General features: G+C 37.1%; 2 protein-coding genes across 2 annotated transcripts in view; both read left to right on the forward strand.

Moving 5' to 3' along the window:
* The first annotated feature begins 745 nt into the window (after positions 1-745).
* Positions 746-27,888, forward strand: part of LOC127522382 (uncharacterized) — a 57,627-nt gene continuing 30,484 nt past the window's right edge. Inside the window, exons 1-6 of the mRNA XM_051912251.1 lie at positions 746-1,640; positions 1,952-2,242; positions 2,426-2,725; positions 2,840-2,878; positions 3,072-3,113; positions 6,234-6,323. Coding sequence (XP_051768211.1) covers positions 1,505-1,640; positions 1,952-2,242; positions 2,426-2,725; positions 2,840-2,878; positions 3,072-3,113; positions 6,234-6,323 — 898 coding nt within the window. The 5' untranslated portion in view covers positions 746-1,504. The remainder of the gene's footprint in view (positions 1,641-1,951; positions 2,243-2,425; positions 2,726-2,839; positions 2,879-3,071; positions 3,114-6,233; positions 6,324-27,888) is intronic.
* Positions 7,321-14,711, forward strand: LOC127522379 (uncharacterized). The gene is made up of 15 exons (XM_051912248.1): positions 7,321-7,432; positions 9,667-9,951; positions 10,887-10,934; positions 11,043-11,345; positions 11,523-11,538; positions 12,093-12,139; positions 12,228-12,284; positions 12,408-12,473; positions 12,696-12,773; positions 12,918-12,936; positions 13,089-13,140; positions 13,261-13,330; positions 13,724-13,819; positions 14,397-14,446; positions 14,556-14,711. Exons 1-15 carry the CDS (start codon positions 7,378-7,380, stop codon positions 14,643-14,645), a joined length of 1,332 nt encoding a protein of 443 aa, XP_051768208.1. The 5' UTR covers positions 7,321-7,377; the 3' UTR covers positions 14,646-14,711.

Genomic DNA, 27,888 nt, shown 5'->3' on the forward strand with positions numbered 1-27,888 from the left:
GCCTCGAAGAGTTTTTGTCATTATATCATATGATATCATGTAATTGTATTACAATATCACACGAGCAAGAGTGCCTGTTTTCCCCAAATCAGCACAAATGCAATGTTCATTTAACTTATTGTTAAATGAACAATGTGAGTTACATTTTAGACACAGTATTGTTAATATTGTTTGTTTTTTTTTCTTTATTTCGCCAACGAAAATTTCAAAATTATGGACAGTAGAACAGAGTCCACTGAATCCGCGTTTTGAATGAATCAGTTTAATTAATGATTAAATGACCCATTCAATAAAGACGGTCACTTGCTTCCTTCCTGAATGAATCAGTCATTTGAACAAATCGGTTGAATGAATGACTCATTCACTCATTAAGACAGCGACTTGCTGCCACCTACTGGCAGTTTAGTTTCATATTTAAAGTACATTTTAATTAAAAAGTTAAAATTAGAAATAATTCCATATTTAAATAACTAAGTTTATGTAGACAAATTGTAAATGCTGTGTAAACATATTAATGTCACTTCTCATTCTGTGTCACCTCTGTGTTGCAAAGATGGATTTTGTTGATAATGATTTCATTTGATTGGTAACAGCCATAATGTATAGGCTACTAGGCTAGTATTTTTTTTTTATTTCTTCAGGTCTTAAAAAGCCTTAAATTTGACTTTAAAAAATGTGCAGCAACCCTGAAAAAGAAAAACTAAATAAACAAAGTGAAAATTAATTTGACTGATAAATTTTTTTTTCCCCTAAGGATTCAATAGATATCGCGATATATCGATATCGTGAATTCTTTTGGCCACAATAACCGTGGTGTAAAAAATCTAATATTGTGACAGCCCTAGTCTGGACTCATGGACGCGCACACATACACACAATATAGAATATATATGATTCAGTGATTGTAATGTTTTTTTCAGGATGCCGTGTATTGCACCATCCCTGATGATTCTGACACTCATGTGTTAGACAGTCTGGCTCAGATGCCAAATCATCCTCTGACAATTTAATTCATTGTTCAATATGTCAAACAAGTTAAACTTATTGTCATTTCAGGAGGATCTGATCTCTTTTAACTTTTTTATTCTTTTCTTAATCTTTCAAATCATCAAGATGCAAAGTGATGTCAGATATTGTTTGTCTGTTAATAAGATGCACTAACATTTTAACTTTGTTTCCTTCTGATCATCACAGCTGTACATTACATTAAGAACAATAAATACAGTTCTGTGCACTGTATGTATTCTATTCAGGGGTTTTAATAAATTATTAAATTCTTTTATATATAATATGGAAAACACTAATAAGAGGATTTATTAGTCAGAGAATTGATAGTTTTAGTCTATAACTCTACCTGGTTGTCAGTAGATTCATTGAATATTATAAAACTATTATATGAGAAATTCTTATGCAGCACGCTCTATGAAACGTTACATTACACATGGCTATAAGTGTAGTCTTTTTATCTACAATTTCATCTACATAAAACTGCTTAGTACATTAAATGGTTTCTTGTGGTCTAGTGTGCTACTTCCTAATTCATCCATTGTTTGAGTCTCATTTGTCTCTTTTCACATTCACTGTAATGGAGTTGTTCATCTTCATCGCTTTTCAGCTTCTTATGGAGGTTCAGTCTTACAGTAAGTGATCTCTGCTGTTTAATGTCTTTGTAAATATGTCCACATTTATAATGAACAAAGTTTTATTGGCTAAAATATTTCAGCATGTCTGATATCATAAGTTTTATTATGAACATACAAACACGTGAGCTACAACCTACCTGATATATTTGTTTTACTATAGAGTATTACTGTATACAACAGCAATGATTAGCAGCTGTCTTTCCATTTTTGAACCATAAATATATGATTAATTTTGGAATATTATTGTACATTGACAATGCTTAATATTATTGACAATGTAGTGATTGATCTGTTTTGGGTTGTTTTAGAATCTCCTGCTGTAAAAGTATCTCCAGATGTCATAAGTGAGTCCAGCTTGGTGAAGATGATCTGTGAGCCGCCAGCAGATGTTAGAGTAAATATGTGTAATTTCTACAGAAACAGCGAGAATATAAAAATCAGTCCATCATGTGAGCTCGATCTCACTGGTGCTGAAGTGCTCATATGGGCAGCTGTAAAATCACCTGTATCAGTCGACTTTAACTGCTTCTACCCAATACATGAGGGAGGCATTGATAAGCCATCATCTCATTCTCCTGCTGCCACAGTGACGGTTCTAGGTGAGATATTTTACTGATGTTCTTGTTTGGAAACTGTTAATGCAATTTTTTTTGTAATTAATTAATGGATTAATTGACTTAAACAGGTTCACTTCAGAAACTTCAAAAAACAGAAACCAAGCAATTGAGATGTCTCATTTCTTTTTGATCACTTCTCTGTCTTTTTCTTTTTTTGCTCATTAGATCTTCCTCAGGCCATATTAACAACATCTGCTTCAGTTATTATGGAAACAGACACAGTTCAGCTGAGCTGTGAGAGTACTGAAGATCTGAAGATAGAGATGTGTTTCTTTAACATAAATGGAAGAGACAGTAACTCAAAACAGAGCTCATCATGTCAGCTCTTTCTCACTGGATCTCAGATCAGTATTAGGTCAGGAGGTCAGAGTTCATCTGTAAGAATAACCTGCTTCTACACTGTGAAGAAGTCACAAGTTCAAAAACCATCTCCTCACTCTGATCCAGTGACAGTAACAGTCCAGAGTAAGTTTTTTTTGATGCAAATGTTGAAATAACTGATCTATGTACAACAGTAAAACATAATCACACAAAAACAAATTACTTTACACCTACATTTATTTGTCCAATGTGTGATAGTCTCTACTGGTCAGTCTTTGACAACTGCCACAAAAACAAGTGAGTAACTTTATATCTCAATCAATATACTTGTAGAGGATTCTCATAGGGCATTTCTGATATTGTTATGCTATATTATTATACTGTATGTTATACAAAAATACAAGTACTACTGTATATAGTGTTTTATTTTGAAACTTAACTAAAACTTGTAGCCTACCATTGTTGGAATTCTTTTTTTCCGTCTCAACAGCGACCTCTTCTGCTAAAGCTTTGACAACAGCCATAAAAACTTGTGGGTGAAGTTTATTTGATTTGTTTGTTTTAATTAGGGATGCACCGATACCGATACCAGTATCGGTATCGGCCCGATACCAAGGCCGTGTACTTATACTCGTACTCGTAAAAATACCCCCGATACCAAAGACCGATACCTCACGTGACGTAACTAACAGAATTTTCCGTGCACAGAGACACCGGCGGCAGCAGCAGAAACAATGTCAGCCTCAGGGGTGTGGAAATACTTCAAAATTAATGATGACAACCCACACATTGCGAACTGCGTGCTTTCAATCACAATTCATTATCGATTAACGAAGGCGGCATAGGCGGAATCGCGCTGAATGACACAGACCAGAAGCTCTCTCTCTCTTTCTAGCGCGCGATTCCAGTTCTCTCAGACAGCGCGTGATCAGTTCTCCTCGCGCCTGAATGGTCAAATGCACACATAGTTGTCAAAATGTCCATTTTATGGAGTATCTCACGTAAATACAGTCTGTTATGGCTTAAGTCGACGTAAACATTTGGGTGAAGAAACAGGATATGTGTTAGTAGGCTATCCATGGATTCGGTCTTAAAGGGACCGTAGCCCATATTTGTCATTAATGTTAATAAAACAACAAAAGATGTTACATAAATGTATACATGGTAAATAAACCTACTGTATCTGAAAAACAAGTTTATTTAATTTGTATCTCTATAGTATTTGTTGTATTGTTTGTAAATTTCTTTTTATATAACAACAATTATATATATATTGGTAATTATGCCCTTTTGAAGGTTATTGGACACTGTGAAATTTTTGTTCTTTAAGTTTGTGACAAGCACATAAAAAAGAGATAGAGAGAGAGAGAGAACTTAATAAATGCATAGGCATCTGTATCGGCAAGTACCAGAAAAAAGTATCAGTACTCATGCTCGGTCCTTAAAAAATGGTATCGGTGCATCCCTAGTTTTAATTAATCATATGTGAGACATACACTCTACATTTTAACATACACACTGTCACAGAGTTTACAATGTATTTCAAAACACCTTTGCATATTCATTTCTGCCGTTTGCTGTTTTTTTAAATGATGTTTTTTTTTTTATATAATTATTATCACATTAAGTGATTCTGCCCAGCTTACTTTTCAGTTTTTAATATATTTATATTGTATTATTGTATGTTATACTTTATAAATAGCACAACCGAATAGAGTTTTATTTAATGCATCATTGTTGAATTCTCTTTGCAGCTTCAACAGCGACCTCTACTGGTGAAACTTTGGTAACGAAAAAATTTTGTGAGTTAAGTTTATTTTAAAAATAAAACACACTTGACAAACACACAGAGGCATTTTCTCATTTCACTTTAAATTGCTTCAAAGTGAAAATTATTCTTTCTTAGTTTATTGCACAGCTTTCTTATGTGACTATGATTATTCAGTCACAGGATTTAGCAGTCAAATATTGTTATACAGTAATTATAGCTAAACTATATAATTGACCATCGTCTCTGGCAACTGATTTTAGGCTAATAGTTTCATATCTCTCATATCTGATCACACACTGTTGACTCTATCAGCTGTTTTCACACCAGCTTCTGCTCCTGAAACCACCAGAGAGACACAAACATGTAAGTGTGTTTTTGCTTTGTTGATAAGATAATATTAAATCTGTGTTAAATGTTAAATAGGAATCCTTTCCTGACAGTGAGATCATCTAGAAACACTGATGTCTGTAATCATGATGCAGTAGTGCAGTTTTTATTCTAATATGATTTCATCATCATCTTTTCTGTTTCAGCTGCTCCTCATACTGATCACATTCACTCTGAAGGCTGTTCATTCACTCACAAAAATACAAAAAAACACAGATGAACCGGTTTATTTCTTTACTTGTTGCACCTCTAAAGAGAAAAAATTATTTGTACAGAAATGGTGATAGTAGTAAGGGACAATTTAGCAATGTCATTGACACAATCATGCCGATGAGTGATGCAGTGTCGTCTGAGGGCCCGAAGACCACAGGCATCCAATAAAGGTCTTCGGCCTTGTCCCTTACGCACAGAGATTTCTCCAGTTTCTCTGAATCTTTTGATGATGTTATGCACTATAGATGATGAGATTTGCAAAGCCTTTGCAATTTGACGTTGAGGAGCATTGTTTTTAATGTATTCCACAATCTTTTTACACACTCCTTCACAGCTCTGCCCATCTTTAGGCTACTTCTGAGAGACTCTGCCTCTCTAAGACATCCCTTTTATAGCTAATCATGTTACAGACCTGATATCAACTAGCTTAATTAGTTGCTAGATGTTCTCCCAGCTGAATCTTTTCAAAATGTCTTGCTTTTTCAGCCATTTGTTGCCCCCTGTGCCAACTTTTTTGAGACCTGTAGCAGGCATCAAATTTGAAAACTCATTTTGTGCGTAAAATTGTAAAATTTCTCAGTTTAAACATTTATCAGGGTACCTGCGAGGCATTAAAAAGCATTAAAAGTCATTAAATGGATTTTGCGAAAATTAAGGCATTAAAAAGCATTCAATTTTATTCCTAAAGGCATTAATTTTTTTTTAGATAGATTTGAAGGAAAATAATACCAGTTTATATTGAATATAGCCTTCATAATTAATAACTGAATGAAGTGACAATAACTGTCCAAAGTAAGTTTTTTTTTTAATGCATGTGTTGAAATAACTGATCTACAATAGAAAAACTTAATCACTTCTATCAAAAACAACTTTTATTTGTCCAATGTGTGATAGTCTCTACTGGTCAAACTTTGACAACTGCCACAAAAACAAGTGAGTAACTTTATATCTCAATATAGAGGATTCTCTAGAGCATTTCTGATATTATGTTATTGTATGTTATGCTATAATATTAATACCAGTACTACTGTATTTAGTGTTTTATTTCCAAATGTCTTTTTTCCGTCTCAACAGCGACCTCTTCTGCTAAAGCTTTGACAACAGCCATAAAAACTTGTGGGTGACATTTATTTTATTTAATTAATTCATTTATTGATTTTTTATTTATTTTTAATTAAACATATGTGTGACATACACCTGACCTTACATCTCAACATAGAGGTTTTATTATACTGTGCAACATTACAAATTTTACAGTGTATTTATTTTTTCTTTTGTCAGTCTCGTGGCTTTCAGTAGTGCTGGTTTTCACTGGTGTTGGTTTATTTCTGTCTGGACTCATGGGATTCATCTGTCTCTGCCACTTTGACAGTAAGTTTAGTTATGCATAAACTGAGCTCCATGATATAGAAACATGATAATAAAGTGTGTATCTGTGCAGGTTCTGATGATGTTCTCACAGAGCTGAACTACAGCGCCTGTACAATGTAGTTCACCTCTGTGTAGTACAATGTTTAAATGTACAATTTTTGAAAGTAAAAAAGAATAAATCATAAAATTTCCAGTAAATAGCTGTAAACTGACATTCCCTGTGTGACACTTCATTTGATGTTTTTTAATTGTAATAACTATGTTTCTTTTTAGTTTTTTATATTAGGCCTACATCTTATGTTGTTAAATGAATGTTTATTGCATTATTTTAGTGTGTGCATGACACTGCGTTCACCTTCTATATATTAGTATTGACTTCATCTTGTGGAAAAGCTACTTGTGATGAACATTGATTCATCATGTGACTTTCTCTTTACCGCTAGTGTTATTATGGTGGATGTCGGTAGATATTAAAGTACAAAACAGATTTTAGCAGCAGCGTGGCCTTGCTAATTCAGCAGAAAAGAGCTGTTGGATTTACTGGTTTAATATATATCGTAAATCAGTTTTAATTTATACAATTTACAGGTTCTATCAAAATGACAGAGTAACTGTATTATTTGCGTCCTTCAAAAAATTGCTCTTGAGAAATTTTATGCTTATTGATCCCCCCCACACATTTAAATGTTACACTCTAAAAAATGCTGGGTTGTTTCAACCCAAGTTTGGGTCAAAAATGGACAAACCCAACCATTGGGTTAAATTTTTAAAATTATTTTTTTAATCCAACGGTTGGGTTTGTCCATATTTAGGTTGAAACAACCCAGCATTTTTTAAAGCGTACTTTTACAAAACTACCTTTTGTCTTTACAAGTCTGTGAGCTTATAAAAAATGTTACCTGTGGCCCACATCTGCTGTCCATGTGGTCACATGATGTACGTTCATCTTCATAGAACTGACTGCTCAAAGCATTCAATTGTTTCCTGTGGTCTAATGTGTTACTTCCTAATTCAAACATTGTTTGAGTTTCATTCTCTTTTCTCTCTCGCTGTAATGGAGTTGTTCATCTTCATTGTGTTTCAGCTTCTTATGGAGGTTCAGTCTTACAGTAAGTGATCTCTGCTGTTTAATGCTGATAAAATACAGTATGTTCACATTTTTAGTGAAAAAAGTTTAATTGTCAAAAATATTTCAGCATGTGTGATCAATAATAGAACTTAGCAAACGCATGAACCTACAACCTCTCTGTTTAAGGCATATTAGTTTTACTTCCTCATGAAAATTTATTAAACTGATTGCAATTACCAGATTACGCCAATATTTAGGCAACTAGAAATAAGAATGCATGTATTAATTGGACTTGATCATGTAAGCACTTTATTTGGAATATCCACTGTATTTATATCTGCTATATGTATTTATATCTGCTATATGTTCATTTGAACATAATTCTGGGTGTTACTTGATTGAGAAAGTGCAGTATTGAAGCGTGTATCTGACATGGAATAAAAAGTTAAAAAGGTAATTGCAACTTTTATTTCACAACTGTGAGATTATAAGAGATATAATTGTGAGATATAAAGTCGCAATTGTGAGTTAAGTCAGATTTGCGAGATGTAAACTTGCAATTAAAGAAAGTCAGAATTGTGAGATAAAAAGTTGCAATTACCATTTTAATTTTGTTTTATTCTGTGACAGAAACAAGCTTTCATTGTGCAGTTGTTGAAAATAATAAACAAATAAAACAGATTTTTTTTTCATTGTGTAGTTGGGTGCTGTTGCAAAGACGTAGGATATGAGTTTAAAGGGTTAGTTCACCCAAAATGAAAATTCTGTCATTAATTACCCTCATGTCGTTCCAAAGCCATAAGACCTTTGTTCATCTTCAGAACACAAATTAAGATATTTTTGATGAAATCCAATGGCCCAGTGAGGCCTGCATCGCCAACAAGATAATAAATACTTTTCAATGCCCAGAAAGCTACTAAAAACGTATTCAGTCACGTGATTTCAGTAAAGCAGGCTTTGTTATGACATAAGTGTTTCGAAATTTCAATGGTTCACCACTGGGAGGTGTGACTTTGGCAGTTTAATACACACTCTGAACCACTGATTCGAAACAAAAGATTTGTAAATCTTCGAAGCTTCATAAAGCGATGTTTTGAAGTCGCCCATCACTAGATATTGTTGAATGAAGTCATTATTTTGTTTTTTTGGAGCACAAAAAGTATTTCGTCACTTCATAACATTAAGGTTGAACCACTGTAGTCACATGAACTGTTTTAAATATGTCTTTAGTAGCTTTCTAGGCATCTGAAAGTGTTAATTATCTTGCTGGCAATGGAGGCCTCACTGAGCCATCGGATTTTATGAAAAAATAATTAATTTGTGTTCCGAAGATTAACGAAGGTCTTATGGGTGTGGAACGACATGAGGGTGAGTAATTAATGACAGAATTTTCATTTTTGTGTGAACTAACCCTTTAAATTTGTTTAAAGGTTAAACTAAAACATGGAAAATAACACATGTAAATGTGCTGAAGTGTTCAGATGGGCAGCTGTAAAATCACCTGCATCGACATTAACTGCAACTACAAAATATACAATCACATGACTGATAAACCATCATCTCATTCTCTTGCTGCCACATATTTCCAACACACACATTGGAAAAACGTACCTGTGTCAACACTTTTGCAAAACGCAAAATACGTACCAATACGTACATATATCACTGCAGTTTCTGACAGAAAAGAACAGTAGAGAGAATAATGTTATGACCACAAAACACTTTTTACCATAGTGCATGATCTGTAAACGATGCGATACTTGCGATGCGAAGAGCTCGGGTACAAATCCCGTGAAAGACCAGTCACGGTAAAACTCCTCAAAGTTAAAAAACAAGTTAAAATACCATTGTTACGATTGCGCTTTTATTTCACATTTACTTTTGTTAACACTATCGGGAAGGTTTAGTGTAGGTGTACGTTATTAAACTTGATGACGCATTAAGCTTTTAGCGCCACTCACCGGACATTTCAATTAAGAACTGCGGTGATGCGTACAAACTCCAATGTAATAAAACGTCGCCATATTCACGTTAATCTGTGCCGGAAAAAAATAAACGCTTTTAGCGCCACTCACTGGACATTTCACTTTTAAACTGTCGCGAAACGTTCACGACGCAATGTATTTTGGGTTTTGAAAAAATGTTGACACACAGGTACATTTTTCTAATGAGCTGTTCACTGCTGTTATTCTGGTCTGGAAAATGTTATTGCAATTTTTTTTGTTTTATTTATTTTATCATTATTATTAATTATGGATTATCTGACTTAAACAGGTTCACTTCAGAAACCCTTCATCAGTTATAATAGCGATGATGTCCAGCCCATCATATCATGTGAAATACCACATTCAGTCAGAGCTGATTTCACCTGTCGTCTCTACACTGAGGATGATCTTCTGCACTCTCAGAAGAGACAGTCTGGAGAACGTCTTTGTATGTTTTATGTAACTCCTGGTGAACTCTTCACACGATCAGACAACAGACAGCTGAGCTGTGATTATTCACTCAACACTGAACCTGAGATCAGATCACCGCGCAGTGAAACATACACCATCAGAGGTGAGGACTTTTTACTGTAATCATTTTTTTTACAGTTTTAATCAGCGACACCTGTAGAATTCTTAAGCCAGTTTGATTTATGTAGATCATTAGAATATTATGAAAGTTTGATCAATAGGCTACAAGAAAAGTCAGTATATATGAAAAAAAAAAAAAAAAAAAAAAATATATATATATATATATATATATATATATATGAGAAAGGCTGAATGATACTACCGTATCTGTATTACATCTATGGACACTTCTGGATGGATATTATTTATTAAGACCCACTCAATAAGCTGTATAATAAAACACTGAAAGATCAAATATACTAAATATAGTAAAGAGTTGAATATGGTTAATCATAATCCTGTGGTAACAGTGGGACTCACTGTAGGTCAGTATCATCCATGAAGTCAGAAACAACAGTTGTGTGATGCTGTTACTGAATCAGTACAGTGATCTGTGAAATCTTCTTACACTGAATAACTTGTAGGTTCTTTTCAGACAAACGTTTAACCACAGCATGACTTTGACAAATGAACAGTCTGATACATTTAGACAGGAAGGAAGTTGTGTTGTGTTGATCATATAGATGAGACGTCAGAGAGACAGACAGTGTCAGACGCATCTATGGAGGCTGATGGAGTCATTCTGTTCTGCAGCACCTTTTGAACTCTGTGACTTTACAAAAATTAACATGTTAATGTTAAATGTTGAAGTCAGAAGTATTTCAATTCTTTCAGAAATATGCTTATTAATTATGACTTGATTAATTATGATTTTTTTTACACATTGCCAAAAAAATAACAAGATGGAGAAGTGTGTCTTTTACATAAATGGAAGAGCATGTCATCTCTCACTCACTGGATCTCAGATCAGTATTTGGTCAGAAGGTCAGAGTTCATCTGTGAGAATAACCTGCTTATACACTGTGAATTTGTCACAAGGTCAAAAATCATCTCCTCACTCTGATCCAGTGCCAGTGACAGTCCAAAGTAAGTTTTTTATTAATATATTAATGTGAACCAATATGTGTGATGCACTTAAAGGTATGCAAATTATGTAAAATGACTCTATATAATGCTGGTAAATTGTCTCTGCAGGTTCAACAACAACCACCGCAGCACATCCTACTACAACAACAACCACCACAGCACATCCTACTACAACAACCACCACAGCACATCCTACTACAACAACCACCACAGCACATCCTACTACAACAACAACCACCACAGCACATCCTACTACAACAACCACCACAGCACATCCTACTACAACAACCACCACAGCACATCCTACTACAACAACCACCACAGCACATCCTACTACAACAACAACCACCACAGCACATCCTACAACAACAACCACCACAGCACGTACTACTACAACAGACACGACAACTAGTAAGTTACTGATAACACCTTTTCTGGTTATTGTAGATTAAATTTGAGAAACAATTCCTTCTGAAAAGTGATTCCCCTTGCGCTGTGTTATTATTATTATTATTATTATTATTATTATTATTGTTTTTTAATTTTATTTTATACATTCTTTTCATGTTAATCCTGACAACAAACAAGGCAAAGGAAACCATGTGTAAGTTCATTCACTCTTCCTCAGCTCTAACAGTCACTGTGTAAAATTAATATGTTGGATTCAAAAATATGGCTGTTCATCTGTAACTCATAGTTTTAGTCTTTGAAGGTAGGCAGGAATTACAGAGAGAATTCAAAAAGACGAGGCTCATGATTGTGCTGCTTTTTTCAACATGGTTACTAATAGTTTATGAATTTCAAACATTCTATTTACTATAACTATGTTTTTTCTGCAGTTTCCATTGTAACCTCTACTCTGCCAGATATCAGAATTATGTCAGGACATGTATTTACTGTAGATGCCAAATTGTCAAGCAAATGGCAATATTGTTTTGCTCCAGTCATACTGGATGAACATTGCATGTTTCACCTAATATGTTGCCTATTTTAGTGTATTTTTACATATACATGCATAATACGGAAAGATAATCCACTTTCCAATTATCTGTTATCATGGTTTTAACAGTGTTTAGTTCAGTACAATGTTAAGATTTATGCCGGTCTTTGTAAAGATCATTTTTATTTTAAAAACAACTTAAGATGTTCTTTCTGCAGTTTCAACAGAAACATCCACTCAGAAACCTTCACAAAGACAGAAACATGTGAGTAAAGTTTAGTGTACCTGACAATAAAAGTTTTCTCTCATAGTGTTTATTGTAATTCATATAGCTCATTATTTTACCATTTCAGTTTCAGCAACAACGGCTGTCAGTTCCACCACTGAAACCCCGACATCCACCAGAACTGGTAACTTTCATAAATATCAGCAGAACGCCATATAATGAACATTGTATTTACAGTGACTTCAAACACTGAAACACTGTTTATATTCATCATGTATGATTTAATTGGAGTTTTCTTCTGTTTCAGCGGTTTCTAGTGTTCACACTTCAGCAGCTGATCCTGAAGATCATCCACTCACACCACTACACAGAGGTTTTATTCTCAATCATTTTCCTCCATATTTGAAATTATTTGACCATCGCATTCTCTTTCAGATCTCTGTAGAACATTTACTTTTTTCCATGCACACGACAAAAGTAAAATAAATCTACAATCACATCAATTGTCAGGTGGACTGATGTATCTAAAGCACTCATATTAATCATCATAATGCACATAAACATGTATTAAAGTGTTGGTTTTGTTTTGACACAGAAACATGGTTTATAGTTCTGGTTTCCACTGGTGTTGGTGTCATTTTGACTGGATTCATCTGTCTGTGTCGGTTTGCAAGTAAGTAAAGTTTAAAATTGTTCACTCCATGCTGTTCAATATAGAAATTATCATGTGAATTTATCATTAAAACGACAAAGAGTTGACCAAAATGCTGTACAGGAGTAAAAACTGAACATAATACAGTAGCTCAATGTTTTCTAGGTAAAAAAAGAAGAAAACAGTAAGTTTTATTTTTGTTTTTTATGGTTTCAGTTTTAGTTAACTATAATAACTCTGATTGTAGTCTATGAGCTGTATGTGCAAATGTTTATCACCTTATCTGATATATGCATGCATGAAAAGATGCCATAAAGATCAATATTTGATTCTTAGAAATAAAATGAGATCAATAACATCAGATGTGCCCAGTCAAGAAATTGGTATGGTGAGTATCTTTGTAATTAATCTTTTCAATCACAAAGTTATAAATATATATTTATAATACCATAACAAGTAAGAATGACTGAAATGGATATGACCTTAATTATTCTTAATGTTTTTTTAGAGTTCTGGACCTGCAGAGACATATTCTCTGATCACTTCTGTACCAGCCACATCTCAGCCCATATCTGTGGGTAAGAGAACATCAATCTCTGTACATGATCTCAGATAGCGTGAAGCTTAGTAACAGATGTCACCAAGAAAGACTGCTAAATAAAACTGCTGAGTTAAAAACACCATATAGTGACCACAGCTTCTCAGAAACTGGTACCCTTTCCTCTTTCAAATCTTCAGCAGATCAGCATTATTAGCCACATCTTCTCTTAGAGGAACAGTTCTTGCCAAAATTAGCTATTTTACATAATGTTTAAACTGTACAATGAAAGAAACAGTGATGAGAGGCTGTAAAGCTTTTAAAATGACAAGTTTCAATCTTTCGGAGAAGCCATTTCACATTTGTCCAGTTGTTTTGGATGGTTTTCTATTGACTCTGTTTGACCCTTCTTCATCATGCTGTTCTTCCAAAGGCCTCAAACACCCAGATTCCCATCAGGACAACACACCAGATCCCACAGCGACTTCCTCTTTCATTATGTCTGAAAATTCAATTTACCAACCCTCAGGTAAGTTTTTTCATTAGAGTGGTCATATCATGATGAATCAAATCTTTCTTGTTCTTTAGTTGTGGTCTAATGATTAGAGAGTCGGACTTGTAACCTGAAGGTTGTGGGTTTGAGTCTCAGTGCCGGCAGGAAATGTAGGTGGAGGGAGTGAATGAACAGCGCTCTCTTCCACTCTCATTACCCACAGCTGAGGTGCCCTTGAGCAAGGCACCTAACCCCCAATCACTCCCCGGTGCCACAGCAAATGGCTGCCCACTGCTCCGGGTGTGTGTTTGTGTGTGTTCACAACACATCACGTCATTTTCACTTTACTATGAAAACATGTTGTGGTTTCAAAACTTCCTCAGTTTTTCTCACATAAAAGCACTGAGAAACTTGACCCACCCAATGAGCTCATACAGAGGAAGTGGAACAAATACTAAATTCATCATAACTGTTGTACAATCAGTTTGAGAAGAGATGATTCTGCTGTGCAAAATGTCATTGCTTAAAATACATTAAAGTTTTATGGCAGAGAGCTTGTTCATTCATGGTCAAAACATGTTCTTTAAAGTGATATGATGCATCTGCTTTACAGAAGATTTGGTCAATACTCAACAGAAACAGGGAAATACAGAGGAAAATGAGGTAACATGTGAACAGTCACACCCCAAACCCACATAACCAAATGAGACGTCCATCATGAACAGAATACAAACACATTTATCTTGTCTGTCTTTATTTTTTCCCCCTCCAGGATGTTTACCACCTGTACTGCACGATCCCTGACAAACCAGTTCACTCAAATGCAGCAGATCAAGTCTACAGTTTGGTGAAGATGCACTGACGAGTCTCAAGTCTTGTTTCATAATGTACATTCATTATAAATAAAATATCTTTACTTGCTTACAAATAGGTTTTATTTTCATCATTTAGTGTTTGGTGTTGAATGCATTGTGACATCTGTGACCACCCAGAATATTTTCTCTAGCTCAATACTGCCTTGTAAGAAGTGCTTAGGATTCAATAAGCTGCACTAAAAAATGTAATGATGAATGAAAAAATGAATAATAATTTCAATATATTTGTAAAGAAAATTAATGTCTGCTGAGTGTTTTATAATGGATGCTAGCTGAAGAAGCATGTTTTGGAGGTCCTTTCCATTGGCCAGTAGTGTTTATGTACAATGATTCCCACAGGATTTTGTGAGACTATGAGGGGTGGATCTGTGTCCCTGTTGGAGGACAAGTCCAATCTGGTGCATTTAAGGGCTTTTCAACACTGTGCTTAAAGGATTAGTTCACTTTAAAATGAAAATTTACTCACCCTCAAGCCATCCTAGGTGTATATGACTTTCTTCTTTCAGACGAACCTGATCGGAGTTAAATTAATAATCACCCTGATGCTCCCATGCTTTATAATGGCAATGCACAGAAACCACCTGTTTGAAACTCAAAAAAGTGCATCCATCCATTATAAACGTACTTCATGTGGCTCTGGGGGGTTAATAAAGGCCTTCTGAAGCAAAGTGATGCATTTGTGTAAGAAAAATATCAATATTTAACATGTTATAAAGTAAAATAAGTAGCTTCCGTACCAAACGGATTCTACTTATGTCTAAAGCGTAATTTTACTACGCTAGGGCGTAGCGTAGTATGTCATGGCATAGTGTAATACCAGTAGTGCGTCGCGTAAGTTACGCTTAGACCTAACTTGTCTGGGTTATGATTAAATTATTAATCAATGTCGCTGGTAAACTGGTAAAACACTGGTAAAACGTTTCAAAGCATCAAAGGAATTGTCTCCTGTTTCAAAAGTTCTGTACACAAATAAACCCATTATGCTGCGGTAAATGAACCACAGAACATGTCAGGTTTAAATAAACCACTGCTTGGTTTGTCTATTTTGGTTCATATGTGGGTTGCTAAACAACCCAATGTGGGTTATTTCAACACATTGGTTTTAGAGTGTACACTAATCTACATACAACTGATCAGTGCATAAAATGGTTTCCTGTCTGGTGAGCTGCTTCCTAATTCACCTTTTGTTTGAGTCTCATTTTGTCTCTTTTCACACTCGCTGTAATGGAGTTGGGAAAATTTTGGGAAATATGTGTACATATTCTTAAACCTGTGAAGCATGTAAAGGTCTTATTTGAAGCCTCAACCAGAATATGCTTTAAATGAAAAATGATTGATCTGTTTTGAGTTGTTGCAGAATTCCCTACTGTATGCATATCTCAAGATGTTTTTAGAGAGTCCAGCTCAGTGAAGATGAGCTGTGGGAATCCTGAAAATACCAATGAGATTCTAATTTGGATCAATGAGTTTTCACTACCAAGCAATTTCTAAAAAACAGAAACTGAGTATTAAAATTCTGACTCTTACTCCTTACATACTGTATCTTTATGGCTGAAACAGTATGAGTATACTAGTATGCCATTTTGAATTTAACCTGTGGGAATAAAAACTGTTACATTTGCCCTGATGTGCCCTATGTCACAGTGCACATGGCTGTAAGTGTGGTCCTTTGGTCTAAACTTTCATCTATATAAATGTACTATATACAATGTATAAAATGACTTCCTGTGGTCTAATGTTCTAATCTTCTTATTGTGTGAAACTTATTCTGTCTCTTTTCTGTAATGGAGTGGTTCATCTTCATCACTTTTCAGCTCCTTATGGAGGTTCAGTCTCACAGTAAGTGATTTCTCTTGTTTAATGGATTCTTCAACACTGCATGTCCACATATGTAGTGCAAAAAAGTTTCATTGTGTAAAATATTATAGCATGAATATTACATGTGAAGTTATAATATGACATATTCATTTTGTTTTTGAATTCCTACTTGTAATTCCAGCTCGAATCAGCTAAAATATTGACTTACTTAAAGAGAATATGATAAAATTCTGATTACTATTCTTGTTAATTTCACATACCATATGGCAATATGTGTATCTGTTTTGGTTGTTTCAGAATCTCCTGCTGTAAAAGTATCTCCAGATGTCATAAGTGAGTCCAGCTCAGTGAAGATGATCTGTGAGACGCAGCAGATGTTACAGTGAAACTTTTTCTACATAAACAGAGAAACAGAGAAGTCATAAAAGTCAGTCCATGTGAGCTCGATCTCACTGGTGCTGAAGTGCTCATATGGGCAGATGTAAAATCACCTGTATCAGTTGACATTAACTGAGCACAGGATTGATAAACCATCATCTCATTCTCCTGATGGCACAGTGACGGTTCTAGATGAGATATTTCACTGCTGTTCTTCAACTACCACTTTGAAGTCACATGTTCAAAAACCATCTCCTCACTCTGATCCAGTGACAGTAACAGTCCAGAGTAAGTTCTTCAAAAAGCATATGTTGAAATAACTGATGAGAAAAGTAATATTTTTTTCTCAATGTTTCAACAGAGACCTCTACTGGTGACAACTGCCAGAAAAAACTTGTCACATTTAAAGTATAACACCATATACTACACCATATGACCATATATACTACCTTACATCTCAACATATATGTAGAACATTCATATAGTAAAGCGTTTCTGATATTTTCATGCTGCATTATATGATATGCTGTAATATTAATACCAGTAGCCTTCTAATTAAAGTATTTCCAGACTAAATGGACTCTGTGACATTGTTAAATTCAGTTTGCAGATTCAGTGGCGACCTCTACTGGTGAAACTGACAACTGCCACAGAAACGTCTCAGGTTACGTATGTAACCATGGTTCCCTGAGAACAGGGAAAGAGACACTGCGTTTGAATGCATATGGGGAACGTCATCATGTGAACCGGTGTCTGAAAGCAATTATCAAATCTCACCAATCCTATTGGCCGGCGACAGCCTATGACGTCATTAAAGACGCAACCCGGAAGTATAAAAGGAGCGCCTAGAGAAGCAGTCAGTACCTTATCGTCTGAAGGGACTGTTCATATACCCACACTGCCATGCTTGAGGGGAGTGCATGCCAGAAAATGGCTAGACAAACGTCAGAACTAGCAGCTTCAACTGAAATGCCAGAACCACTCCCCCTACGGGTCACACATAGGCTGTCAGTGACAGCATTCCCTATGGCCTACAGTCCAAGCTATAAGCCTCAAAGAGGCCTTCCACAGAAGGCCTACCAAGGCCACTCAAAGGCTTCTGGTACCAAACTTCTTTAGAGGGTACCTCTAAGGGAATGTGGCCAGGGGGCCCAAAGGAACCCTAGCCAGTCACTTATCAGGGGAACAAGTCAACCCTGAATGCCACCAGGGAGGCCGACCTGGTCTAATTAAAGCAACCTAGTCTTGGCCAACAACCTGTCTGATCACAGAGTCTCAAATCACATTCTTCAGAGAAGATATCCAGTAAGAGGGACTGCAAAGAGGCAGTAACCAACTCAGACCAGAGCGTAGAGATGGGCATCCTGGAGAGCAGGACTCAGCTTAGCGCTTTTAAGCCTTACCAATGAGGGGAGTAACACTCTGCTCAATCCTAGGATCTACTCAGCGCCTGATTATTTGCACAGAGGAGGCTGTGCACTCTAAAGGAACCCAACACAGGTGAGTACATTTACCAGCCTAGGGGCTGATCCTCAATAGGGAGGCCTCAGAGAGGCCTTCAACCACTGACCAGCTTAGGGAGCTAAGTACTAAGCAGGACAACCCTCAAACGAGGGGAGTACAGGGCTCAACCTAACAGATAAACCGTACTGTAGGCACAAAATCATGGAGGCCCAAGAAGGGGCCTGCAACATGACATAAATTCTACATCATGTAGAGATACATCACAGCAGCCTTGCGAAAGGCCAGACATGTGAAACTACATTCTCAATCTGCTAAAAGAACACCCAGATGTGGGGGGGGAAGCTTAAAGGGCAGCCTTTGAAGGCCACACACCTAGAACAGCTCACTTGCTGATAAGCAAGATCCCACAAACACTCGTTCAGAATGAAACCGAGTCAACTTAGCAGATAGGACTGTAGAGTGTCCACATAACACAATCCAACAAGCAGTGTACTCAGTAAAAACACTTTTTACTCTTAAAGCAAGAGGAGTACAAACATACGCCATCACGCTCTGCAGGAGGCCGAAAAAAGGGCCTACGACTTCCAGAAAGACACGTAGCGTCAGCTCGTGGCAGTGTTCTAAGCTCTAGGGAGCCAAGTATGATAACCAAACTCTCCAGTGAGGTTAACTAGTTTAACTTGACCTGAGCCACCATTCCACCAGCCAATGTACTCAGTAAAAACACCTTTTACTCTTAAAGCAAGAGGAGTACAAACCTATGCCATCATGTTCTAGAAGGAGGCCCAAACGGTGCCTGCGACTCAGAAAGACATGTGGCGTCAGCTAGTGGCAGTTCTAAGCTCTAAGGGAGCCAAATATTAGAACCAAACTATCCAGTGACGTTAACTATTTAGCTCAACCTGAGCTTGATTCTATTCAACACATTCCAACAGGCAATGTACTCAGAAAAACACTCTAAACTCTTTAAACAAGAGGAGTACAAACTACCCCAACATGCTCCGAATGAGGCCCAAACAGGGCCTACTTCTCCAGAAAGACACGGGCCCCAGATAGCAAGGTGACATTGATTCAATGTTGAAATTCCATCAGAATCATCATTTTGGTTGAGATTGAAAATTCAATGCTAAATAATATTGAATCAGTGTTGAAATTTCAATGCTTTTCAGTGTTGAAAAAGACAACATTGAATCAACGTTGATATTTCAATGCTTTTCAGTGTTGAAAAATACGAACATTGAATCAATGTTGATTTTTGGTCAGCTTCATTTCCCCATGTCGACTCATTTGTCCCCTCATTCAACACTTTATTCACATTAGCATTCATGCTCCCCATGACCCTTCCCTCTAGTCTAGTCCCTCAAAAATAAATAAATAAATAAATAAAAATATAAATAAAAATGTAATAAATAAAAAATTCCTGCCAACTGAAGTGTGTAGATAAACTCCAACCAGTTGGAAGTCAGTGAGATGAACCAGCTGGACATTATTATTATTATAATAACGTTATACTCTTTCAACTTAAACAGTAAATTCACAACTACTCAAACATCACACCTGCACTTTAAGGATCCCGCGTCAGACGTTTTTCTGACGTCACGACGCACGAGCGTCTTGAACTTTCTGCTCGAATCAATCTATTTTCTCGGACTGAAAGGTAGGTTGAACTTGGAAATTTGTTTTACTTTATATATTCGATAATGCAGCGTTTGAATGTGTGTTTTACAGTTAATTAACGTTGTTTGTGAACATGAATACTAACGGAATCGTAATTAATCGAATTTAAAATGAATGCGTCCTTTACCGTGTATGCAGCGCAAGATATTTGAAATGCTGTGGGCGGGAAGTGCGCGTGATTCCTGCATTATAATATTGAGTTAAGCTTTTAAATTAATATTTGTCTGTTCTTTTATTTGTCTTTGACATGTTAGCTCTGATTTCATGTGCCCAAAATGATGATCCAAAATCTGTAAGTAAAGACATTGTGAGCTAACGTTACATTTGCCTAACTTGGTGTTTTGCTTCGTCCAGGGAAAAATGTTAGGATATTTTTAGTATAAATCATGATCATGATTTTAGTAGAAATAGTAGATTATAATAGTAGTATTTGCACAACTAATTAATTGACTTAGCAAACAACTTTCGACCACTAATGCTGTAAAAATGTTTCTCCTCTTAGGACCTAAAGCTTTTCAATGTTGTTTGACAACTGAGGACACTTTGCAATACATAAGTAATTTCTATATAAAAACTGATATAGTTGTTAATAAATTACTAATGTTGGATATGAGTAAAATCCATATTGTTTATTGACTTGCATGTTATCCTCTTTAACAAACTTTAGACTTGGAATTATCCAAACCAGATCTTAATTAACTCACCTTTATGCCATCCCAAATGCATGTGATTTTTGTTTTGTTTTTCTCTGACAAATATCTGTTTTGTAATAACTGTTGCTAAAATGCATGTTTGAGCTGTTTTAACTGAAAGTAACTTGCACTGACATCTTAAAATTTGTCTGTGCTATTGTTTTGTCTTAAGATGAACGCCAATAATGTATTTTTTCTTTACTACTTAACCCCTTTCACAGACAAGGCTTAAACCTCCCAGACTAAAATGCATGTCTGAACTGTTTTAACTGAAAACATAAATTAAAATATGTCACTGCCACTGTTTTGTCTCAAAAGAAACACTTTTCTAAGGCACGTTTATAAAAGCTACTTAAATAATTGAACTAAGGTCTGATCCTGGCTTAGCTTAAGCCCTGTCTGTGAAACCAGGTCTATTTGTTTGTCACCATGAAATGCCATTTTTACAGCCACTTGTTTTTCCTGAATGTGATGTTAATTCCTGTTCAAACAGTGTGTGGTTATAAATAAATACATTTGTATGTAAACTGAAGGAACTTATGAATTTTTCATTAAAAACCATATTAACTGCAGCCCTTACATTGTCTCTGATTGAAATGAGTAGAAATAGACATTTAACTGGTTTAGAATCTTGCTGTACATAAAGCAAGATTGATTTGATATTGTTTCCACGTTAATTCAGTGTTAAATAGGTGATTTAATAAAGGTTGAAAAAATCCTCTTGATCTATTTTTCATCATTGAAATAACATTATTTCAGGGTGCAAACCTGATGAAAAATCAATTTAAAATTCAACATTGATTCAATGATAATTTGGTTAATGCATTAACATTGATTCAACATTGATTCAAGGTTGGTCTGCTATCTGGGAAATAACCTCTAAAAACAAGAGCTCAGAGGAGCAAAGCTCAACCCAAGCCAAACAATGTCAGGTGGCCCCTGAGGCTGACACTAAACATAGATCTATCTGAAGTAAAGAGTGCTAATCTCGAATACAAACTCTAGCTATGACCAGAGGAGAAGCTACTCTACCATATGGTGGCTGTAAAAGCGGCCATTTTGTTTGCCAACATAGAAATAAATCGCTCTAGCCAACCTAATGGAACTTCAGAGCCCTAAATTCCCCTTCTCTTTTCTTTACATGCCCAGGAAAAACTATACAGGAAACTTAAGGTCAATACATTTGTAACATAAATATAGACCAAGCTCACCTTCCTGCGGCTCGAAGACCGGAGACTCCACATCATGGAAGGGATGGAATCTATGGTTCTTTTAAGCCTAAAAGAGCCTCTTCACTATCAAGCCAGAATACTCATCATCGGCCCAGCCCTCAGCCTGACTGTAAGAAGCGCCTGAGCATGTTAAAAAAAATTCCACTATTCAGGAGGTGGAAGAAGAGACGTAACTACCCTCACGGAGAGGAAATCAATCACTGACGCTGCTGGCGCCTGTGATTGATTACCTCCCTCAAATCCTGCTTCTTCTTCTTGGAGTCCCGCCTTCTCTGGGACCTGCTCCGAGGAGGTGCCCGAGAGGCAACACTGGACCTCTGGCCCTGTCTCCGATCCTCAAATCGGGACGGGCAAGGACCTCCTGTCTCTCTGGGCCCAGGATCAGCTCTTCTACCGCCTCAGGGGACAGACCCTGCCCCAATCCAGATCCTTCAGCAAATCAGCCTGGTAGGCCTGTAACACCGCCATGGTGTGTAAGGCCGCACCAGCCTGACCCGCTGCCGCGTATGCCCTGCCATTCAAGCGAGAAGTCACTTTAAGGGGCTTGGAAGGCAGGACTGGAGCTTTCAGTGTTGGAGCTCGCCTTGTGATGAGATAGTTCGCAAATGTCTCGTCAATAGGGGGCACTGACACATACCCATGCTGGCTCAATCCCTCAACATCAGCGAAATTAGCCCGCTGATGCCGGTGAATTCGAGACGAGTATGGGTTCTTCCATGCCTTCTCGATCTCAACATGAAGATCAGGAAGGATGCCAGAAAGGATCACTGGGTGCCAGAAACCTGGGATATGGATCCACACACTTCCTGAAACGTTTGTCAGACATAGTAATTCTTACCAGATTCGAAGTAATCGCAATCAGACAAAAACAGTCCCTGAAGACGATGAGATACTGACTGCTTCTCTAGGCGCTCCTTTTATACTTCCGGGTCGCGTCTTTAATGACGTCATAGGCTGTCGCCGGCCAATAGGATTGTTGAGATTTGATAATTGCTTTCAGACACCGGTTCACATGTCTGATATGCGGTCAAACGCAGTGTAGAGTTCCCTTTCGAAATGGAACTGATATTCTGAATATCTGTAAGAACTAAAACAAACCTTGAAAATTCTTCCTCTCATGATCATGTGATGTGGTATATTCATTTAAAATGAATTTAATAGTAAAAAATGGCACATAATTTATCTGATATGATAATTTATCATAATTTATCTAGTATAGTTACAATATGTAGCTATTGAATTCATATACTGATCAGCAGACAAAGGCAGAATCTTTGGAGCTTTTTTTATTTTGGGAGAAAATGGATTTTGTATTGGTAAAGTATGTTAAATGTAGCTGAAAGCATCTTCAAGTCATCTGTAGACAGATTTGAAGCATCAAACATTAAAACAAATTTTTATAGTTTTTACACTTTTTTAATCAACTATTGTAATATACACATGCACATAAAATTGCATTTTAACTGCAGTATGTTATAAAAAATGTCACAATATTAGCATGGTGCCCGGCTTGTTTAGTTTGTATTATTTTTAGTTTGTACAAGAGCACAATCCACACGGAGGAATCAGGAACATAATTAACACAGAGAAGAACAGGAGAGCAACAACATGAAACACACACACAGGATCAACAACAAACAAAAACAACTGAAACACAGAGCTTTAAATACACAGGTTAACAAGGGGCTGAGGGACAGGTCAAGATGATTTGTAACCATGGAAACAAACAAGGTAGGCAAAGAAAACAGGAACAAAAAAATACACTTCAACATAAAAGTCCTTTACACAACAAAAAATATTCTGCCCCAGCATCACATCTTTGGGACAGGCCAGAGAATCTCATCAATACTGGCCCTAGCCAGGCAGTGGGGGTAAAATCCTCTTGCATGCCTGATCCACCCCTGGCATGCATCAGCTGAAATGTCTAGTCAGGCTTCTTCCATTCCATCATCTCTGTGTCCAACAAAAATAGAAGTACTGATTACTGTAACTGTAACACATCCTTTTTACAAAATGGAAGCAGACAGAAACTCTAACTGTATGTAAGGCAATTTGATGCATGTGTTGTAATAGAGTACAGCACACAAAAGCTACAGAGTACACTGAGGTACACCTACCTGTTTTCCTCCCTGAAGGTTCGATTAAGGCGACGGTGAAGTAACTTACAGTTTTTGCCCATTGCTTACACACTAAAACCGAATGCTTAGACCAAAGCCTCAATACCTAAAGTTCTTGTAGCATACCTTAAACACAGTGTAACCATAGCTTAAACACATTGTCAACTTTGCACTTTGTTTGCAATTCTGTAACACACTTCTTGCGAAACACTACACACGTTTTCTTACATTAGACACTTTGTTCAAAAAAGAAATCACCTGTTATCTTTGGGAAAACACTCTGTTCAAAATGCAAAACTCATCTGGCAATTGTAGGCACTTACATACACACCTGAAAACACTTGCACAGAAAACAGGACACCGACTGGTCTGAGCCTTAGCACTACAAATAGGCCTCAGGTAAGCCATTTTGAGAACTTTGCAAGCATGGAGGCAATGAGAGTCAGGGTAAGAGGAAGACAAAGAGAGAGAAGAGTCAGACGTGGAGGAGGATGAGGACAAAGACGAGGACCAGTGCGGAGACGTGTATCAGATGACATCAGGGCTACTCTGGTGGACCATGTGATAAATCATGGCCTGTCCATGAGGGAGGCTGGGCAAAGAGTCCACTCTAACCTCAGTCGCTACACAGTAGCATCGATAATAATTAAGACATTCTGACTGGAGAACAAGTATATCTTCATGTGTATATATATATATATATATATATATATATATATATATATATATATATATATATACATACAGTATCTCACAGAAGTGAGTACACCCCTCACATTTTTGTAAATATTGTATTATATCTTCTCATGTGACAACACTGAAGAAATGACACTTTGCTACAATGTAAAGTAGCAAGTGTACAGCTTGTATAACAGTGTAACTTTGCTGTCCCCTCAAAATAACTCAACACACAGCCATTAACGTCTAAACCGCTGGCCACAAAAGTGAGTACACCCCTAAGTAAAAATGTCCAAATTGGGCCCAATTAGCCGTTTTCTCTCCCTAGTGTCATGTGACTCGTTAGTGTTACAAGGTCTCAGGTGTGAATGGGGAGCAGGTGTGTTAAATTTGGTGTTATCGCTCTCACTCTCTCATACTGGTCACTGGAAGTTCAACATGGCACCTCATGGCAAAGAACTCTCTGAGGATCTGAAAAAAAGAATTGTTGCTCTACATAAAGATGGCGTAGGCTATAAGAAGATTGCCAAGACCCTGAAACTGAGCTGCAGCACGGTGGCCAAGACCATACAGCGGTTTAACAGGACAGGTTCCACTCAGAACAGGCCTCGCCATGGTCGACCAAAGAAGTTGAGTGCACGTGCTCAGTGTCATATCCAGAGGTTGTGTTTGGGAAATAGACATATGAGTGCTGCCAGCATTGCTGCAGAGGTTGAAGGGGTGGGGGGTCAGCCTGTCAGTGCTCAGACCATACTCCGCACACTGAATCAAATTGGTCTGCCTTTGTCTGCTGTCGTCCCAGAAGGAAGCCTCTTCTAAAGATGATTCACAAGAAAGCCCGCAAACAGTTTGCTGAAGACAAGCAGACTAAGGACATGGATTACTGGAACCATGTCCTGTGGTCTGATGAGACCAAGATAAACTTATTTGGTTCAGATGGTGTCAAGCGTGTATGGCGGCAACCAGGTGAGGAGTAAGTGTGTCTTGCCTACAGTCAAGCATGGTGGTGGGAGTGTCATGGTCTGGGGCTGCATGAGTGCTGCCGGCACTGGGGAGCTACAGTTCATTGAGGGAACCATGAATGCCAACATGTACTGTGACATACTGAAGCAGAGCATGAACCCCTCCCTTTGGAGACTGGGCCGCAGGGCAGTATTCCAACATGATAAAGACCCCAAACACACCTCCAAGATGACCACTGCCTTGCTAAAGAATGTCTCCAGACCTAAACCCTATTGAGCATCTGTGGGGCATCCTCAAATGGAAAGTGGAGGAGCGCAAGGTCTCTAACATCCACCAGCTCCGTGATGTCATCATGGAGGAGTGGAAGAGGACTCCAGTGGCAACCTGTGAAGCTCTGGTGAACTCCATGCCCAAGAGGGTTAAAGCAGTGCTGGAAAATAATGGTGGCCACACAAAATATTGACACTTTGGGCCCAATTTAGACATTTTCACTTAGGGGTGTACTCACTTTTGTGGCCAGCGGGTTAGACGTTAATGACTGTGTGCTGAGTTATTTTGAGGGGACAGCAAATTTACACTGTTATACAATCTGTAAACTCACTACTTTACATTGTAGCAAAGTGTCATATCTTCAGTGTTGTCACATGAAAAGATATAATAAAATATTTACAAAAATGTGAGGGGTGTACTCACTTCTGTGAGATACTGTATATACAGTATACCTACTGTATGTGTCACATGATTCTGTATCATATTACAGTATTACTGTACAAACTGTACTATACAAAAATGGGTAGTGCTGTGAAGTATATGTAAAGGAATACCACTGTGATGTTACAGTACAATTTGAAAGTACAGTATGTGAAAAAGAACCTAACCAATGGCATCTTGTGGTGGCATTTTCTACAGAATGGTTGAACAGCTCTTCACTCAACAACAAAAGCTTGCTATCATTGAAATGGTGCGAGAAAATAATGCAATCCGACTTTGTGAGTTGCAACAACGCATAATTGCAAATAGAAATGTATTCAACAATATCAACAGGGTCAGCATTTCTACACTAAGTCGCATCCTGCAGAAACATAACTTCAGAATGAAGCAGCTGTACAGGGTGCCATTTGAGAGGAATAGTGTCAGGGTCAAGGATCTGCGCCATGATTATGTGCAGGTATGTGTCACTTTACTTTGCATACTACATATTGTGATGTGGGAATGAGGGTTTATGCTGCCACCTGCCCTGCCTGTAGCTTGCAGTTTTTTCTATACTGACCCAACCCAGACCCTAATTGTGTGAAAATATAGACATTGTAGTTACTGTATGTGTTTTCAATAACACTATTCAATATTTTCTGTTACAGACAGTTCTGGATTTTGATGCTGACGAACTGACATATGAGTTCATCTACGTGGATGAGGCAGGCTTCAATCTGGCCAAAAAGGCGTCGGGGCCGTAACGTAGTTGGACAAAGGGCTGTTGTAAATGTCCCTGGGCAGCGTGGGGGAAATATCACCACACAAGGCGATATTTTCCCTGATGCCTAGCCCGCGAGGACATCGCCTGTGATGTTGACGAGGTCTTGTGGCCAGATCCGAACAGAAGGCGGGATCCATAACACACACATAAAACAAGTATGTTTTTTTCCCCCAATAGCAATTTATCCAGTAATAGTTTTGTTGTTGTTTTTTTTTTACTTTTGTTTTGTTGCTAAATTTGATGATTTGTGATTCTATTTTTCTTTATTTCTGTAAGAATGTTTGTTTTTTGTAAAAACTCTTGTTTGATTACTGCAGAAATTCTACTTTTGAGTTTTACAGAAGACTGAGTCTGAGAAAATGACAATAAAAATAGAAACACAAAGACTGCAGTGTTTTATATAAAGCCCATCAGTGTGTTGCTGGTGATATGAAAGAGTAATTCAAATGTTGCTTGTGTGTATGGTTTTGTTGCAAGAATTTCATTTTTAGAAAGGAGTGTTAAGTTTTGATTGCAGTGTTTCATTTTGGCATAGATGTGAGTTGTTAATCTCCAAGTGCTATGTCTGATTGGCTTGTGTGTAGAGTTTTGAGCCAATGAGCCAAATTCTGCAAAAAGTATGTAAGCAATAGGCAAAAACTGTAAGTTTGACTGAACTCATCGCCCAGCCTCCCTCATAGTCATGCCATGGACAAGGACATGGTCAACTAGTGGCACGAATTTCACCTGAGACTCCT

This window comes from Ctenopharyngodon idella, chromosome 11, assembly GCF_019924925.1.
Source record: "Ctenopharyngodon idella isolate HZGC_01 chromosome 11, HZGC01, whole genome shotgun sequence".
Classification (NCBI taxonomy): domain Eukaryota; kingdom Metazoa; phylum Chordata; class Actinopteri; order Cypriniformes; family Xenocyprididae; genus Ctenopharyngodon; species Ctenopharyngodon idella.

Bases quoted from the DNA above. Each gene is read 5' to 3' on its own strand.
- LOC127522379 (XM_051912248.1), top strand. From the start codon at position 7,378: ATGGAGTTGTTCATCTTCATTGTGTTTCAGCTTCTTATGGAGGTTCAG. The intron at 10,935-11,042 runs GTAAGTTTTTTA...TTGTCTCTGCAG, and splicing joins AGTGCCAGTGACAGTCCAAA to GTTCAACAACAACCACCGCA. The intron at 12,140-12,227 runs GTGAGTAAAGTT...TTACCATTTCAG, and splicing joins CTTCACAAAGACAGAAACAT to TTTCAGCAACAACGGCTGTC.